The 19,155-nt window shown below is 39.1% G+C and overlaps 1 protein-coding gene across 1 annotated transcript in view; it reads right to left on the reverse strand.

Annotated features, from left to right (window-relative positions):
• NPSR1 (neuropeptide S receptor 1) overlaps positions 1–19,155 on the reverse strand; it is a 145,196-nt gene that overhangs the window by 26,213 nt on the left and 99,828 nt on the right. Inside the window, 2 exon segments of the mRNA XM_060156171.1 lie at positions 73–185; positions 4,433–4,536. Coding sequence (XP_060012154.1) covers positions 73–185; positions 4,433–4,536 — 217 coding nt within the window.

Here is a 19,155-nt window from a genome sequence, read left to right on the forward strand (position 1 = left end):
CATTCCCTGGCTCAGACAAACAACGATCAACTACATCGTTGTTCTTTATTATTTTTATCTCTGTAACACTACCACAAATGCATCCCAGCATCAGTGTTGTAGAAGGTGCCATAGGGAGGGCGTTCTGAAGACTGATCAGAGATTGAAGGCTCCCCTGAGGGATATAAGAAGAAATGCCAGTCTTGCTAAAAAGGTGATGAACGGTCAGAGAGAGAAATGATGGCCAAATTTTACAACAACAAAATTAAGATGACTGTCTCCTTAGAGAAAACTGGGATTTTTACGTGGGATCCATGAATTCAGAATTGTTAAGGCTGGCCACACTCAGTTGAAGAGATGGCATCAGAGAAGGATGGGAAGGAGAGCTCCCAAGGGCAGAACCCCATCGGGTAGAATGTTGTGATGAGACGGTCATAAGAATGACGGCATCCGCGGCTGTGTTGAGTGAGATGGCTCACACAAGTTCAGAATCTGAAGCAGGAGGAAAGGTCACAGTAGAGTGCCCAGAGGAGCAGGCAAAGTCAATAAAAAGAGATCTACTTTGAGACACAGTCAAAAAGAGTATTTAACTTCAGGAGTCTTCAAACATCTAGGCAGGGTGGGAGGGAGATGCAAGAGGGAGGGAATATGGGGATATATGTATATGTATAGCTGATTCACTTTGTTATACAGCAGCAACTAACACAACAATGTAAAGCAATTATACCTCAATAAAGATGTTAAAAAAAAATAGAGTGATGACCAAACGTATACTGAGCAACTGAAAACTAAAAGAAGGCATTCATTACAGTACTACTGTTAGACAAATTAAATTCAAAGCAAAAAGCACTACATGGAATAAAGGGATTATTTATAGTGATAATAGATACAAGACACAATGGCAATAGAATATTAATAAACCTAAATGTAACAAGTAACATAACACTAAATATATAACTAAGATGTTCAAAGTTCTACAGAGGACAAAAACACAATAGTACATAGGTAGAAATAATTAAACAAACTGTAAGAATAATACACATTATTGTAAAATATCTAGGCAATATTTCAAAAATTAGTCATAAACTAAACTACCAAGAAGAAAAACCCTCAATAGATTCCAAAAAGTGGAATTTATACAATTCACATATCTAAAACAACAAGCAGTAAAAGCTGAAATTAGTATCTTCTTTTTTTTAAAATACCACTTGGAAATGTAAACACCCTTATAATTAACTTGAGTCAAGAAGGAAATTAAAGTATAATTATAGTCAATTCATAAATGTCAACAATGAAAATTCTACATGTCAACAACATATGGGATACCATTTGTAGAACAGATGGCAGCTTGAGGACATATGTCTAAATTCTCACTACCCCACCCTCAATTCTGACAAAAATGACCTAGGAAATATGAAACCAAAAAAACAAAAAAATTCTTGCAGAAAAGTGAGACTTAAATGCAGAAAACTTAAAAATTTTTATTTAGAAAAATGCCAGATTGGATTCATTTAAAGTAGAATCTCTGAACCGACTTTTAAAAAAAGTCAATATACTTTATTTTTTAGAACAATTTTACTTTTACAGAAAAAATTGAGCAGATAAGACAGAGAGTTTCCATATTAGCCCCCCTTCCCCACACTTTCTCCTCTTATTAACATCTTACGTTAGTATGGTCAATTTTTTAAAATTGATGATCCAATATTGATACATTATTATTAACCTAAAGTCCAAGGTTTATATTGAGATTCGCTCTTTGTGTTGTACAGTTCCATGGGTTTTGACAAATGCATAATGTCATTTATCCATTATTACAGTATCATGCAGAAGAGTTTCACTGTCCTAAAAATCCCTTGTGCTTTATCTATTCAATCCCTCCAAATCCCTGGCAACCACTGATCTTTTTACTGTCTCCATGGTTTTTCCTTTTCCAATGTCATGTAGTTATAATCATACAAAAGTAGCCTTTTTAGACTCGCTTCTTTCACCTAGCAATGTGCGTTTAAGATTCCTCCATGACTTTTCATGGCTTGATAGCTCATTTTGGCTTATTTATCCATTCAGCTTTTGAGGGGTATCTTACTTTTAGATTCTGGCAATTATGAATAAAACTGCTATAAACATTCTTGTGCAGGCTTTCGTGTGGATATAAGTTGTCAACTCAATTAGGTAAATACCTAGGAGCACAATTGCTAGATCGTATGGTAAGAGTATGTTAAATTTTATAAGAAACTATGAAACTGTCTTCTAAAGTGTACCATTCTGCATTCCCACAAGAAATGAATGAGACCTCCTGTAGCTACACATTCTCAGTACCATTTCATATTTTCAATTAAAAAAAATTTTTTAGCCATTCTAATATGTGTGTAGTGGTAATCTCATTGTTGTTTTTCTTTGTAATTCCCTAATGCCATGTAATGTTGAACTTCTTTTCATATGCTTGTTTGTTATGTGTGTATCTTCTTTGGTGAAGTGTCTGTTCAGTTCTTTTGCCCATTTTGAAGAGGGTTGTTTGTTTTCTTATTGTTGAGTTTTAGGATTTTGTTGTATATTTTGGATATAAATTCTTTATCAAATGTATGTTTTGCATATTTTTTCCCATCTGTGCCTTGTTTCTCCAGTCTTTTGACAGTGTCTTTTGCAGAGAATAAATTTTAAATTTTCATAAAACCCCAACTTTCAATTTTTTCTTTTATGGATTGTGCTTTTGATGTTGTATCTAAAAAAATCATTGAAAGACCCAAAGTCCCCTAGATTTTCTCCTATGTTATTTTCTAGTAGTTTTATAGTACTGCATATTTCATTCCAGTCTGTGATCCATATTTAGTGAGTTTTTGTGAAATGTGTAAAGTTGGTTGGATTCTTATTTATTTATTTTTGCAAGTGGATGTCCAATGACTCCAGCAGCATTTCTTAAACAGGCTATCCTTTCTCCATTGAATTGTCTTTGCTCCTTTGTCAAAGATCAGTTAGACTTTTTGTGTGTATCTGTTTCTGGGCCATCTATTCTGTTCTGTTGATCTGTTTGTTGATTCTTTTCCAATATCATGCTGTCTTGATTTCTGTAGCTTTATAGTAATTCTTGAAATCAGATAGTGTCAATCTTCCAACCATGTTCTTCTTTTTCAATATTGTATCTGCTATTCTGTGTCTTTTGCCTTAAACTTCAGCATTTGTCCATATCTTTAAAATAACTTGGTGGGATTTTGATTGGGATTGCATTGAATTTATAAATCACATTGGGAAGAATTAATATCTTAACAATAGTGAGCCTTCCTATCTATGAACATGGAATATCTATACATTTTAAGATATTGTTTGATTTTTTTTAAACAGAGTTTTCCCAGTTTTCTTCATATTGATCTTGCATATATTTTGTTAGATTTATACCTAAATATTTCATATATCTGGTGCTAACATAAATGGTACTGTGTTTTTAACTTTAACTTCAAATTGTTTATTGCTGGTATATGAAAAAACAACTGGCTTCTGTATATTAACCTTGTATTCTGCAACCTTGCTATTTTTCACTTAATTGTCTACATAGACAAACTTCTCATCTGTGAACAAAGATGTTTTTATTTCATCTTTCCCAATCTATGTACCTTTTATTTCTTTTTCTAGTTCTTTGGAATTAGTTGGAACTTCCAGTATGATGCTGGATAAGAGTGTTGAGAGGAGACATCCTTGCCTTGTTTCCAATCTTAAGAGGAAAGCTTCTAGTTTCTCACCATTAAGTATGAGGTTAGTTGTAGGTTTTTTGTAAATGTTTATTATCAAGTTGAGGAAGCTTTTCTCTATGCATAGTTTTCTGAGAGTTTTTATCATGAGGGGGTATTGGATTTTGTCAAATGCTTTTTCTGTATCTATTGATATGATCATATAATCTTTTCTTACCTTTTGTTGTTATGAATTACATCAATTGAATTTTGAATGTTGAACTGGCCTTGCATACCTGGAATAAACCCCACTTGGTCATAGTGTATGAGGAAATAATGAGAAGTCTGCAGTCTGGAAGGCGGCCCTCACCTGACCATGCTGGCACACTGATCTTGGATTTCCAGCTGCCAGAACTGTGAGAGATAAATGTTTATTTTTTATAAGCCACCTACTCTGTGGTATTTTTGTTATAGCAGCCTGAATGGACTAAGACAGCCAGAATACGTCAAAAGGAATAGTAACCCAGAAATTTTACCTAATGCTTGAAATATGAATGTTTATGTTCTTATTGTTTCTTATTTGTATTTTCTTTATATAGGCATTATTTTTAACAACCAAAAAAAAAAAAAAACCATGAAAGAAATCTTAGAAATTTTGCTTCTCCTTTCAACTAGGAAGAAGTGAGCAGTTTGTTGCATCAGAGTGCAGGGTTTTATATTATCTTCCTTATGAAGAATCCAAGAGCTAATTTTGGTGTCAGTTTGTCTCATCACATTTGGAAGGTGCTACATACCTGCAAATAGCGGACTACTCGGCAAACCAGATCAGGTGCCATGAAGTCTCCAGTGAATCTCCCAATGATATCTGTCAAGATGTTAACCAGTCCTGTGAAAGAGTCTAACAAAAACACACAAGTGGTTGATTTCAGCCTCTTTCAAATTTGCAGCTATGCTACAGTAGAAATGAATTCCTGGGGAGATTTTTTTTTTTTTTTTCTGATTTGTTAGGTGGCCGTTAAGGGAATGTAAGACAAGGCAGGAGTTACTTGACTTTATTACTAGAGCCTCTCGCCACTCAGATGTACCTACTTAGGAAGGAGTTTTGAAATGACTAAAGAGGAATTATATTAATCACAGAGTTGACCTTTTAAGTCAGAGGAGAGGAGTTTTAAAGACGAGTTTTAAAGTTTTAAAGGAGTTTTAGACCTGTACTAAAACAAGGACTGTGTGAGGATCAATAAAGTGCAAAACTGAGAAAAGGAAAATATTTATTCTCATGAAGCCCCTCAAAATTTCCCTTTCTGCACCCATCATTTTACAACTTGGACCTCTCGTTACCTCCCTACATCCAGGTATGGCCCCTTTCCCCAGTTTCCTCTGCTTTCTTCTTCTTTCTCCTTTCAAATCCACCTTTGGAAAAAGTCAAGTGCATGATTTATCAATTTCATTGACTTAGTTGGTTAAACTACAGAGGAATTGAGGCCAAAATATGAGACCAAGGTTAGAGATTTTGTGCTCATTTCTAAAGTTACAGACTATATAAGTTGTACGGATGTCTCCAGAAGCTATGGTAAAATATGCTGTATGTCTAGAAGTTCCTTCTCCCCCCATCCCCATGACAAATATCTTTAATTGATTATGTGGTCCAGAATCTTTCTCAACACAGTGCTTCAGGGATTCTCTGCTGATTGATGAATAGGACTGGAACTTAAGACTGATTCACTGACTTAGGGTCACTTTCTTGGGAGATGAGTTATAACACTTTGTCCAGGACCTGAGAGGCAGGAGGGTAAATCTTCTCTTTCTGGATCTTCACCATTAATAGGGTGAAGTCTGAGCCCCTAGTTTAGCATCAAAGCCTTCCACGATCTGGTGTTGCCTGCCTCTTGCCAAGTCCCCAGCTGGCATTTTTATATTGAACACCAGTGTCCTGCCTGTCTCTTCCTTTTTGTTTCTCTATAAGTAACAACAATTAGAAGCATTGGCAAGCACATGGGAACTACCAGAAAATTGTCAGAAATATTGGAGGAGAGAAATCTCACGGCAGTTCTGGATAGTCAGAGAAGTTCTAACTGAGAAGGTCAGATGAGAGCAGGGTCTTCAGAGATGTGGGCTTGTGATTTGATCAAATAGGAATTTTACAGAGCTTTTCATGGCAGATGTGGACTCATTGTATGAGTGGAATGGACATTGGAATTACTTGGATATGCTCTTTTGGTTTACTTATTCCTTAATTTAAAAATAATGAGAAAAAAAAAACAAGCTTATGTTTCTCTAGATCTAAGTGTTCTATGAACAATTATAATGCACTCCAGTAAAAAAACTTTCCCCTTGGAGCTCAAGCTTAAATAAGCCCATCTCTGGGAGGAGACTATCAATAGACTGTGCCACTGCATTTGTTATTTGTTATTAAGCAAATGCTGCTCAATCTGATCAGTAAAAGCTATTTAGTTGCCTAAGTAATTGAGGACAATGCAAATAAGCCTTTCCTAAATGGTAATTAACAGGACCTTAGGAACAAAGTGTACACTTTAAAGGCTTAATTACTTCCATGTATTACTCTTGCTTTTTAAAATTTCTTCTGTGAACGATTCTAGGAAACTGTTACACTCAGAAAAGCCAAAACCATCTCCCGGCACGCTTTAGTGTTCCTTTGACAGGTTCTTGAGGGTTCCCAGTCCGAGCCTGAATATGGTTGGAGTGGGGAGAAGTCAAAATGAGATGACACCTGAGCTGAACCCTGAAGGGTCAGTAAGGATAGGTCAGGGGAAAGGGAGGGAAGGACATTGATTCTGGCACAGATGACAGCATGAACAAAGTTATGGAGGTGAGACAAAGTGAGATGAGAAATTAAATGGCTTGTGCATATGAAACAACAACAATTTGTTGAAGCATAAAATAGGTGCTTGAAAGTTGCAAGAAATGGGCATGGAGAGACAAGAATCCAGGGAAGGGTCTTATGTGCCAATTAAAGGAGCTTTTGTTTTTTCATATACTGAGGGAACAATTAAATGTTTATGTACTCAGACATGTTTTAAATAGATTTCTTTAGTTACTGTAGTGGTTGTGGCAGGGAGGGAGGGGGAGATCAGTTTGGTAGTTCCAGTACTGGAATTACCATTTAGATTTGTTAGGGAACTGTGCAGAAGTTCAAGAAAGAGATCATGACAATGAAAACACGATGACCCAAAACCTATAGGATGCAGCAAAAGCAGTTCTAAGAGGGCAGTTTATAGCAATACAATCCTATCTTAAGAAACAAGAAACATCTCAAATAAACAACCTAACCTTAACCTAAAGCAATCAGAGAAAGAAGAACAAAAAAAACCCAAAGTTAGCAGAAGGAAAGAAATCATATGGATCAGATCAGAAATAAATGAAAAAGAAATGAAGGAAGCTATAGCAAAGATCAATAAAACTAAAAGCTGGTTCTTTGAGAAGATAAACAAAATTGATAAACCATTAGCCAGACTCATCAAAAAAAAAAAAAGGGAGAAGACGCAGATCAATAGATTTAGAAATGGAAAAGGAGAAGTAACAACTGACACTGCAGAAATACAAAGGATCATGAGAGATTGCTACAAGCAACTATATGCCAATGAAATGGACAACCTGGAAGAAATGGACAAATTCTTAGAAATGCACAGCCTTCTGAGACTGAACCAGGAAGAAAGAGAAAATATGAACAGACCAATCACAAGCACTGAAATTGAGACTGTGATTAAAAATCTTCCAACAAACAAAAGCCCAGGACCAGATGGCTTCACAGGCGAATTCTATGAAACATTTAGAGAAGAGCTAACACCTATCCTTCTCAAACTCTTCCAAAATATAGCAGAGGAAGGACACTCCCAAACTCATTCTATGAGGCCACCGTCACCCTGATACCAAAACCAGGCAAAGATGTCACAAAGAAAGAAAACTACAGGCCAATATCACTGATGAACATAGATGCAAAACTCCTCAACAAAATACAGGCAAACAGAATCCAACAGCACATTAAAAGGATCATACACCATGATCAAGTGGGGTTTATCCCAGGAATGCAAGGATTCTTCAATATACGAAAATCAATCAATGTGATACACCATATTAACAGATTGAAGGAGAAAAACCATATGATCATCTCAATAGATGCAGAGAAAGCTTTCAATAAAATTCAACACCCATTTATGATAAAAACCCTCCAGAAAGTAGGCATACAGGGAACTTACCTCAACATATTAAAGGCCACATATGACAAACCCACAGCCAACATCGTCCTCAATGGTGAAAAACTGAAACCATTTCCACTAAGATCATGAACAAGACAAGGTTGCCCACTCTCACCACTCTTATTCAACATAGTTTTGGAAGTTTTAGCCACAGCAATCAGAGAAGAAAAAGAAATAAAAGGAATCCAAATCGGAAAAGAAGAAGTAAAGCTGTCAGTGTTTGCAGATGACGTGATACTATACATAGAGAATCCTAAAGATGCTACCAGAAAACTAGTGGAGCTAATCAATGGATTTGGTAAAGTAGCAGGATACAAAATGAATACACAGAAATCTCTGGCATTCCTATACACTAATGGTTAAAAATCTGAAAGTGGAATTAAGAAAACGCTCCCATTTACCATTGCAACAAAAAGAATAAAATATCTAGGAACAAACCTACCTAAGGAGACAAAAGACCTGTATGCAGAAAATTATAAGACACTGGTGAAAGAAATTAAAGATGATACAAATAGATGGAGAGATATACCATGTTCATGGATTGGAAGAGTCAACATTGTGAAAATGACTATACTACCCAAAGCAGTCTACAGATTCGATGTACTCCCTATCAAACTATCACTGGCATTTTTCACAGAACTAGAAAATAAATCTCACAATTTGTATGGAAACACAAAAGACCCCGAATAGCCAAAGCAATCTTGAGAAAGAAAAACAGAGCTGGAGGAATCAGGCTTGCTGACTTCAGACTATACTACAAAGCTACAGTAATCAAGACAGTATGGTACTGGCACAAAAACAGAAATAGAGGGCTTCCCTGGTGGCGCAGTGGTTGAGAGTCCACCTGCTGATGCAGGGGACATGGGTTCGTGCCCCGGTTTGGGAAGATCCCACATGCCGCGGAGCAGCTGGGCCATGGCCACTGAGCCTGCACGTCCGGAGCCTGTGCTCCGCAACGGGAGAGGCCGCGACAGTGAGAGGCCTGTGTACCGCCAAAAAAAAACCAAACAGAAATATAGATCAATGGAACAGGATAGAAAGCCCAGAGATAGACCCACGCACATATGGTCACCTTTTCTTGATAAAGGAGGCAAGAATATACAGTGGAGAAAAGACAGATTCTTCAATAAGTGGTGCTGGGAAAACTGGACAGCTACATGTAAAAGAATGAAATTAGAACACTCCCTAACACCATACACAAAAATAAACTCATAATGGATTAAAAACCTAAATGTAAGGCCAGACACTATTAAACTCTTAGAGGAAAACATAGCAGAACACTCCATGACATAAATCACAGCAAGATCCTTTTTGACCCACCTCCTAGAGAAATGGAAATAAAAATAAACAAATGGGACCTAATGAAACTTAAAAGCTTTTGCACAGCAAAGGAAACCATAAACAGGACCAAAAGACAACCCTCAGAATGGGAGAAAATATTTGCAAATGAAGCAACTGACAAAGGATTAATCTCCAAAATTTATAAGCAGCACATGCAGCTCAATATCAAAAAAACAAACAACCCAATCCAAAAATGGGCAGAAGACCTAAATAGACATTTCTCCAAAGAAGGTGTACAGATTGCCAACAGACACATGAAAGAATGCTCAACATCATTAATCATTAGAGAAATGCAAATCAAAACTATAATGAGGTATCACCTCACACTGGTCAGAATGGCCGTCATCAAGAAATCTACAAACAATAAACGTTGGAGAGGGTGTGGAGAAAAAGGAACCCTCTTGCACTGTTGGTGCGAATGTAAATTGATACAGCCACTTTGGAGAACAGTATGGAGGTTCCTTAAAAAACTAAAAATAGAACTACCATACGACCCAGCAATCCCACTACTGGGCATATACCCTGAGAAAACCATAATTCACAAAGAGTCATGTACCTCAATGTTCATTGCAGCAGTATTTACAATAGCCAGGGCATGGAAGCAACCTAAGTGTCCATCAACAGATGAATGGATAAAGAAGATGTGGCACATATATACAATGGAATATTACTCAGCCATAAAAAGAATGAAATTGAGTTATTTGTAGTGAGGTGGATGGACCTAGAGTCTGTCATACAGAGTGAAGAAAGTCAGAAATAGAAAAACAAATACCGTATGCTAATATATTTATATGGAATCTAAGAAAAAAAAAAAGGTCATGAAGAACCTAGGGGCAAGATGGAAATAAAGACGCAGACCTACTAGAGAATGGACTTGAGGTAATGGGGAGGGGCAGGGGTAAGCTGGGACAAAGTGAGAGAGTGGCATGGTCATATATACATTACCAAATATAAAATAGATAGCTAGTGGGAAGCAACCACAGAGCACAGGGCGATCAGCTCTGTGTTTTGTGACCACCTAGAGAGGTGGGATAGGGAGGGTGGGAGTGAGGGTGACCCAAGAGAGAAGAGATATGGGGATATATTTATATGTATAACTGATTCACTTTGTTATAAAGCAGAAACTAACACACCATTGTAAAGCAATTATACTCCAATAAAGATGTTAAAGAAAAAGAAAAAGAAAGAGATCGCTGGTACCTAGTATATATCAAATTGGAGTAAAAATATAGAGAAAGATGCAAAATTGACATATATTTTATAAGGTAAAATAAGAAGGATTTGGTGACTATTAGATGTTTTAAAGGTGAGGTAGAGGGAGAAGTTGACAACGTATTGAGTTGGCCAAAAATTTCGTTCAGGTTTTTTGTGACATCTTACGGAAGAAGCCAAACAAACTTTCGGGCCAACCCAATGTTAAGGTCCTGGCTTACGCGGCCCTGGTAGATGATGGCGCCTCCTGCAAATACAGGAGGATAAGCTCACTCTGGGTTGCTTCCAGGCTTCCTAAGATTTTGTGTGAACGTAAGTTTTCATGTCCTCAGGGTAAAAGCTCAGGAGTAGACTGTTGGGCCATAGGGTAAGCATGGCTTTTCATGAGAAACTGCTCAACAGCTTTACGGAGTTGCTGCACCACAGTGATGCTCACCAAAAAAGTATGATTCAGTGCTTCTGCATCCTTATCAGCACTTGGTATTGTCTGTATGTTTTCTTTCAGTCATTTGACAATGTATGCAGTGGCCGCTCATTATGACTTCAATGTGCATTTCCCTAATGGTTAATGACATTGTTGCTATGGTCATCCTCACCCTGTACAGGCTTCAAATTCCTCTTTGGATGCTCTGTTATGGTGGGAGCTGGGGTACTGGAGAGTTTTAATGCTGCACTCTCAGCTTTCAGATGCATCTCTATTCCTGTAGCACTGTTACGATTTACCATGCAATGCTTGCTAAGCTGGTGGTTGTAATGCTCTGTTTTGTCCTGGCTCAGCCTCAGTCTCACATAGACCTGTGCACCTGGGCCTTGGGGCTGGGACATTTTCAGTGTTCCAATTCCTCCCTCCCATGGCAATCAAACTCCTGCCTTGTATCTGTGGTGGGTCGTGTGTGGGAGAGAGTTTCAATCTCTTCCTCTAGTGGTAGGAGACTTCTAATGGCATTGGTATAGTATCCTGGACCAGCTGCTTTATACCTCCATCCCAAAGACTGAGGGTTTTTAATGTTTCTGTGCCCTTCTCTGTGCTTTGGGGGCAATAGAATTTGGTCCCACGGTGGCCTACGGTTTTTATTGAGAGAAGTGACTGGCAGGAGGGCAGCATTTCATGCCTATCCTGCAGGCATGGCCTAAACCTTCCTGTATACCTGCACGCCGTCTCTATAACAACGCCTCAATTCTGCCATTGCAGTGTGGAAGCAGCCATGGGCACTCCTCTAACTGAATGGGCATGGCTGTGTCCCAATAAAACTTTATTTATAAACATGGGCTTTGGGCTGAAATTGGCCTGTGGGCTGTAGTTTGCCAACCCCTGGTCTACAGAATAAACTCCAAATGCCTTGTTGTGACTTTGGGATCCTTCCTGCCTTTCTCTTCAGTGTGATCTTTTCTCATCCTATCCTAAATTCATACTTCAAGAGAAACCCTTTCAACCAGCACATTAATAGTGACATCCAGTTAGTTGGTCAAAACATTGGTTAAAGAAAGGAAGCGCACCCACAAACTCATCTTAAAATATCTTAACATAAAACATTCACGGACATTTATTTGTCTTTCTTTAACCTAGGGCCAAGACTTTTATTTGATTTTATGCCTCATCTTTTTTTGTGTGCCTAATGCATTTTTTATGATTGCCAGTTCTGGTTTCTTTAGATTAGAATGAGAACTTGAGATATCAGCAAAGCAATTTGAGACAGAATTTCATTGTAGGGATTTTTAATAATCCTCCTTCATTCTTTTATAGTTCCATTCTCTGGGCTTAATTCTATTGCAACTTCTTTTAGTGACTCAGTAAAAATAAAAAAGTCAAGTCTTTTCAAAGTAGCCAACTTAATTTTCACAGAAACAATAACTCTTCGATGTTGTTTACATTCATTATATAATTTCAGTAATGAGTACAACTGGCATAAACTGACTAGAAACAAACATCTGTGACTCAGATAACCCAAGAGGTGGAAGCAGATATGGACGGGCTCATTAGGGTCCATCCATCTTGTCATGGATGCTAGTTAGTCAGGGTGTTTTCTGCTAGTTTGCAGAAAGAGTGGAAGTGTTAGTTAATCCAGTGAGGCGCTTAAGATGTAGCTGAGAGAGCTTCCACTGAGAAGCCCTTACTGCCTTGACTATCCCCAGCTGTTCCCTCTGCCAGCCCCTTTCTTTATGTTGGTCCCTTGACTTAGGAGGTTCTTTGTGCACCTCTACCTGAAGGACATCTCCTAACTTTTTTTAGGTTTAGTTCAATGTTACCTCCTTTATGATGCCTTTTCTTCTCTTCTTCCTGAAGACTACTGAGATTGGCTGATTCCCTCTTCTGGGCTTCTCCCTACCCTACTATCGAAGTACCTGTAACACATTAACATGTTAAAATTTTCTTTCTAATTCCGCTATACCGTGGGAGGATAGAGATTCTTTTATTCACCTTCACGTCTCCGGACCCTAACATTGTCTTATTTAGCGGTAAGAGCTTGGTAACTTTCCACTCAGTGAATGACTACATTATTACTGCTGTTGCTTGATTGGCTGGCTGCAGCAGAGGTGGTGCCACAGAGCAGACTGAGCCACATTAACGATCTCCTTCAATGTAGATTAAGATAATGATTACAGAATCCAGATGCTGGAAGGAAGAACATGATTGGAAATTTTGATCCCTCAGCAGATTTCTAAAAGAGCTCTCTCGATCCTAAGATCTCTGCTAGGTTGCAAGAGCACAGTGGCTGTGCCTTACTCATGTTTATAGTCTCATCCCTTTTTATGGTGTCTTGCAAGATACTCAGTGCTTGCTAGATAAAGAAGGAAACGTTGGCTTATAAAACAGATTTGCAAACGTCTTGAAAATGCAAGGCCACCAGGGTAGGATTCACTCTGCATACAGAGCAAGTTGAGGCTCCACTTCTTAGATTTCTACTTGCTCTGAGTTGATGTTTGAACTTTCCCATGCAGAGCAGAACTATAGGAACAATGAACACCTAGCAAGCTGAGTAACTCTTTTTCTTGGTAAGTGAGTAGTACATGAACATTTGTTGCACTGGATAAGGGGCTATTGAATACAAACACAATATTTATAACATCAACATGTCTGATAATGTAAGATCCTTTTAGCTCCAACTATGGGTTACGGATGAGAGGTGCTCTGGTTTTACTGTAGGGCCACTCTGGGTAACAGTTTCAACTGTGAATCTCCAGGGTTTGATGCTTCTAGCTCAATTCAATGTCTTTAGTGTTGTTTGTTTTGTTTTTAAAGCAGAGGAGGTGATAATAGTTTGCTTGCAGTTGTACAAGAAACTATTTTTGATATTACTAAGGATCCCACTCTCTCCCACTTTTCTTTTTTAACAACCATATGCTTGATAACACTCTAAATGAAACAAGATTTCAAGACATTATGTGAAAGATTTTTAATGATAGAACTTGCATTGCCCAAACTGATGTCAGGTGCTTAACTGCCAATTAAAATTATTTCTCAAAAAAGTAAGTTCTTGTGTCTCTAAGCTTTGGGCTCATTTTACAGAACTAATATGATTCTGGCACTGTGCCCTTCCGCCAAGATTAAGTACTAGCTGAGCTTAATGGCCTAAACTGTCACTCCCCAGCTCTTTATTAATCCCGGGAAAGTGGCCTGTACCTCGGTCATTACTGCTCAGTTAGGTAAATAATCATCACATCCATTCTCATTAGAGCACTCTCTTCACAGAAAGCTTTGTTCCTGAGATTTTTCAATTAGTCTTAACAAGTCATAAAATGCCACTAATGTCTTCCTTTCTCCATTGGTCCACCAAACAAATAAAAATCATGTGTCTAATTAAAGAAACCCAAGTCCTCCTAAAACCTATTCCCTTTGCTTCTGTTGTGTTCAAAAGCCAAGAATCTCATTGAATGAGGCCAACTAGCCAGCCTGGGTCACTGATCATTGCTGAGTGGTGAAGAAGTCTTACACTGGTACGTGCAAACATCAGATTCAGCAAGAGAAAATGTTTGCTTGAAATGAGGGAAGATAAGGCACTGAGTCACTGCTATTTCTCCTCTTCACTCCACTTTAAGGGGAAATTTCTTGAGGCAGGGTTGTACTCAGTCATCATTGCACAACATGGGACTCAAGTTGACTCAGTATAAATATAAGAAATGGACAACTTGTTTCCTCTTTTAATGAGATTGTGTTTTCCTAGTAAGAAGAATTGACATCAATGACCTGGGATGTTTAGAAATCTAAGTGTAGGGGTGGGGAGTTCCATTTGCAGTTATCCAAGAGACAGTTCTTTGAATGTCTTTTTTTTTCCCTTTGCACTCTTGCCCAAGGACAGCTGAGTTGTAACAGGTTGGAACGGAAGTGGTCAATAGTAACAAGAAATATTTGGTTCTCATCTCATCCTGCTGAAACCAGGTATAAATTTGTACATAGGGACATGAGGCAGACACGGAGATACACTACTCAGATCCCGCTTCAGGAAAGAAATTGCTGTTGAGCTGCAAGGAGTGTGGTTCACTGGCATCCTCCAGCTGTTAGATTCTCAGGGTTTGCCTCAGCTTGAGATCATGTTATTCTTAATCCAAGCTCTGCCAGTGCCTGAGGTGCAGGTAGAAGGGTCTAGTCATTTCTATGCAACATGGGAATCCTTTAATGAGCTGGCAGAATCTGGTAGGTTGCCATCATGCTTTGATGGGTCCTCCTGACCATTCCTTTTTCTTTCCTTTTCTTTTCATAGGTGTTACTTCCCCCAAAACCTTTGCATGCCTAATTCTATTCTAACATCTGTTTCCCAAAGAATCCAACTTGTAACAGGAAGTAAGGCAGGAAGGGACACAAGATCATTCATTGTCTTGGGATGGTCTTTATGGCTGCCCTTTTGCATAATCTAAGATCTTAGCAAATATCCTATTTCACTGACCCTACCCAGGACTGTACTGTGCACTTCTCTGTCATCAAAGGCTTTGTAGTTAATATATATTGTTTAATAATCATAGAGTACCAGGTAGCCTCTATGCTCTGTTAATCCCCAAACAATGAAAACCTTCGCTGATATATTCCTGACGCCCATAAGACTAGTTACCCATCCATGAGACTAGTTACCCATCCATAAATCTTAAGTTAGGAATGCATGTCCTGTTTCCAAGCACCTACCCCCATACCCTAGATTAACTATAAAATTGTCTCAGGGGCCCCTCGTCAGTGTGGACTACAGCTGCGAATGCTTCTGGATCGTTGTCTGCCTGAACCTGATCCCATCCTGTGAGTAAGTTACCCTATAATTAACGGATCCATTGTGTATATGGAGCTTCCTGCCTCGTTTTTTTGGTCTACAAGATGCCTTCTCAGGGGGCTTCCCTGGTGGCGCAGTGGTGGCGAGTCCGCCTGCCGATGCAGGGGACACGGGTTCGTGCCCCGGTCCGGGAAGATCCGATGTGCCGCGGAGCCGCTGGACCCGTGAGCCATGGCCACTGAGCCTGCGCGTCCAGAGCCTGTGCTCTGCAATGGGAGAGGCCACAACAGTGAGAGGCCCTCGTACCGCAAAAAAAAAAAAAAAAAAAAAAAGATGCCTTCTCAGTTCATTGGGCACTTTTCATTCCCTCTGTCCTCCAACAGGCTTCATGCTTTCAGATCCTATTGAAGGTCTGTGAGAATCACTGATTCACTTACTGTAAAGATGTTGTTGAGAACATTCTACTGAAGTCTTATCCAAGTCCTGTATATAAGCTCCACAGAATCAGTGTTCATGCTCAGGAAACATCTTATGGTGCATTTCCCTCAAGGCTGGAAGGAATCATATCTGAGAAGTTTTTACCCTTAGTTTTGGCTACTAGGAAGCACAGAATGAAATATGCTCAGTCGCAGTAACTTTGTAGTACCTCAAAGCTTAAATTTGTTTTTGATTTTGTTGTCTCTGTAGAGTTTAATATTTTCCATGACGCTCATATTTTATTTTGTATTTCTCATTTTATTGGGCATGTCTTACGTGTTATAGGCAGTGGATGCAGCACGGGTCCTGGAGCCTGACTGTAGGGATTTGAATGCAGGTTCTGCCCCGTAATAGCTGTGCCATCTTAGGCATGTCACTAACCACGCTGAACATCAGGTTCTTTGTAAAAATATGATAATAAGAGTACATGATTTATAGGGCTATTGTGAAGGTTAAATGAGATAATGCATGTAAACTGCTTGGTAAAACGCTTGGTGTAAACCCTGAGTACCTCTGATTGGGGGTGATGCAATGAATAGGGCTGAATGACTAGACGGAGTGCTGCATGGACTGGAAATGAAAGGGGCTTCATTGTAAGGTAACCAATTTCTGGAAGATAGTTTTCTGAAAATAATTAATAAATAAGTGGTTGAGGCTCTGATTAAACTAGATCAACAGTAAAGACTGGCTGTTTTATCTGCTGTAAGTCACGGTAGTTAATTTAATACATTTGGCATCCACTAAGAAGAGGGTGGTGATTAAGTTAACTGAGTGCCTGACAAGGGGAGTAGAACCAAGCCAATACTTGAGGGAACAGAAGTCAAGATAGACGAGCTGTGATGAGTGGCTCAGGGATTGGATAGCTATTTGTTAGCAGGGATGCTGTTTGTGGAGCCATGCTTTGTTAGGCTAGACGGCTCTGTGCATTACAGGAAATTTCGCATCCCTGGACTCTGTGATAACTCCAAATGCCCCACCATTTCTAAATGCCCAAGGACTGCTTCTAGTTGAGAATCACTGAAGTATGAAAGGGTATTTGGGCTTAGATTGAGAATATAAGCTGATGTCCCTAGAACATTCACAGTTCCTGTAGCCCTTTCACTCAAATATATCCTGGTCTACGTGGCTCCTTGGAGTTGGTTGATTTCAGGCCTGGGGTTGGGAAGAGTACAAGATGAGCCTGGAAGTAAAGAAGTGCCTTGGCCTCAACTTTCCAGGTGATGCCTTTCCCAAGAAATAGCTCTCTGATTCTGATCCTTGTCTTTAAGCAGGATGGGGACAAATATTGGCAGCCTATCCTTGTGCCAGGCATTGTGCTAGGCAACTCACAGACATTCTCTTATTTAATGCAGTGTTTTGTATGAATGTATCTGAGCCAAACTCTACTTTGCACATAAATAGAATTAGTGACCACTCAGAGTGTGCATTCAACTTTGGTTCAGTGAAATTTGGAGTATAAATTGGACTTTTACGTACTTCTAATTGAATAGAATAATTCTAATCAGATGAAACGATTCACTCTAAAGTGCAGTACAACTACAGATACTCAAAAAAAAAAAAAATCACAGAATCTTAGAAGAAGCAGGAACACTATCATTGAACCAACATAGAGACTTCTGCATATGATGAGGATGAACCTCAATAAACAATGAAGGCCAGGGCAGACAAAATTATGTACATAATCTCTTTCTAACAAACACCGTAACTGTCCAAAGAAAGGCAGTAATATAATTTCTGCTTCTTGTGGTCATTATGAGGATTAAATTAAGTAAAGCACGTCTCAGTGCTAACCACAAAGGAGGACCTGAATGCATGGTTCCTGCTCTTCTCATTTCCCCAGAGAGGAGGAAGCTAGGAGAATTTAAGTAATGTTTTGAAAGCCACAGAAATAATAAATGGTAGAGCCAGGCTTCAAACCCAGATTTCTAGACTCTGCCGCCTGTTTTTGTACAGCTGTCAGACTAAGAATCTTTTTTGTTTTCAAGAATTTTGAAAACATTTTTTTCTGCTCAGTAATTTCATATCAAGGATTCTCTAATAAAAAAGATAAAATATAAAGACTTATATCTATCTCAGATGAAGAATCTTTAAAAATGTTTTAATTTTTGAAAAAATCAAGAGAAGAAAAAATTTTTGTGGCACATGAAAATTATATGAAATTCAAATTTCAGTATCCACAGCTAAAGTTCTATTGGAACACAGCCATGCCCATTCAGTCACATGTTGTCCATGACTGCTTTCATGCTACAAAGGCAGAGGTGGTTGGTTGAGACAGAGACCATATGACCCCCCAAAGCCTAAAATGTTTAATATCTGGCCCTTAACAGAAAAAGCTGGCTGACTCCTGCTCTTTTCATTATGCCCAAGTGCTGGTGGATCCAGATTGCTTGTGACTTTACAAATCTTCTGACATTCTTGGGGAATTATTAAATTGCCATGCAGGTTGCACTGAAGTGCTTCCTGCTGGCTTACATTGGAGAGGTTTGAAGGTATCAGATGTATCACCTTACTGAGGTGGCTGAGGTATCACCTTAGCCAAAATCCAATCTCACTCTCTTTCATGTTCAAAAGGATCTGATTAACTAGGACGTGAATGGGGAAAAGAACAATCCATGCTGCTGGGCTGGGCTGAGCGGGCATTTGGAGCTGCTGTATTTCAGCTCCTCCTCATCACTTCTGACCGGCTCCCTGGATGCCCAGCCCTGTCTAATGGAGACTGCACACCAGAGGTTAAAGTACAAGAGTCAGGGCCTGTGTTTGAACTCTGCTTGCTAACTACGACTCTGGGCAAGTTATTTAAACTCCCTCAGTCTCAGTTTCCATAGGTCAAAAATGAGAGTGATAAGAGTATCTATAGGGCGTCCCTGGTGGTGCAGTGGTGGAGAGTCCTCCTGCCAATGCAGGGGACACGGGTTCGTGCCCCGGTCCGGGAAGATCCCACATGCCGCGGAGTGGCTGGGCCCGTGAGCCATGGCTGCTGAACCTGCGCGTCCGGAGCCTGTGCTCCGCAACGGGAGAGGCCGCAACAGTGAGAGGCCCACGTACTGAAAAAAAGAAAGAGTATCTATAGCTCAGATA

This window comes from Lagenorhynchus albirostris, chromosome 8, assembly GCF_949774975.1.
Source record: "Lagenorhynchus albirostris chromosome 8, mLagAlb1.1, whole genome shotgun sequence".
Taxonomy (NCBI): Eukaryota; Metazoa; Chordata; class Mammalia; order Artiodactyla; family Delphinidae; genus Lagenorhynchus; species Lagenorhynchus albirostris.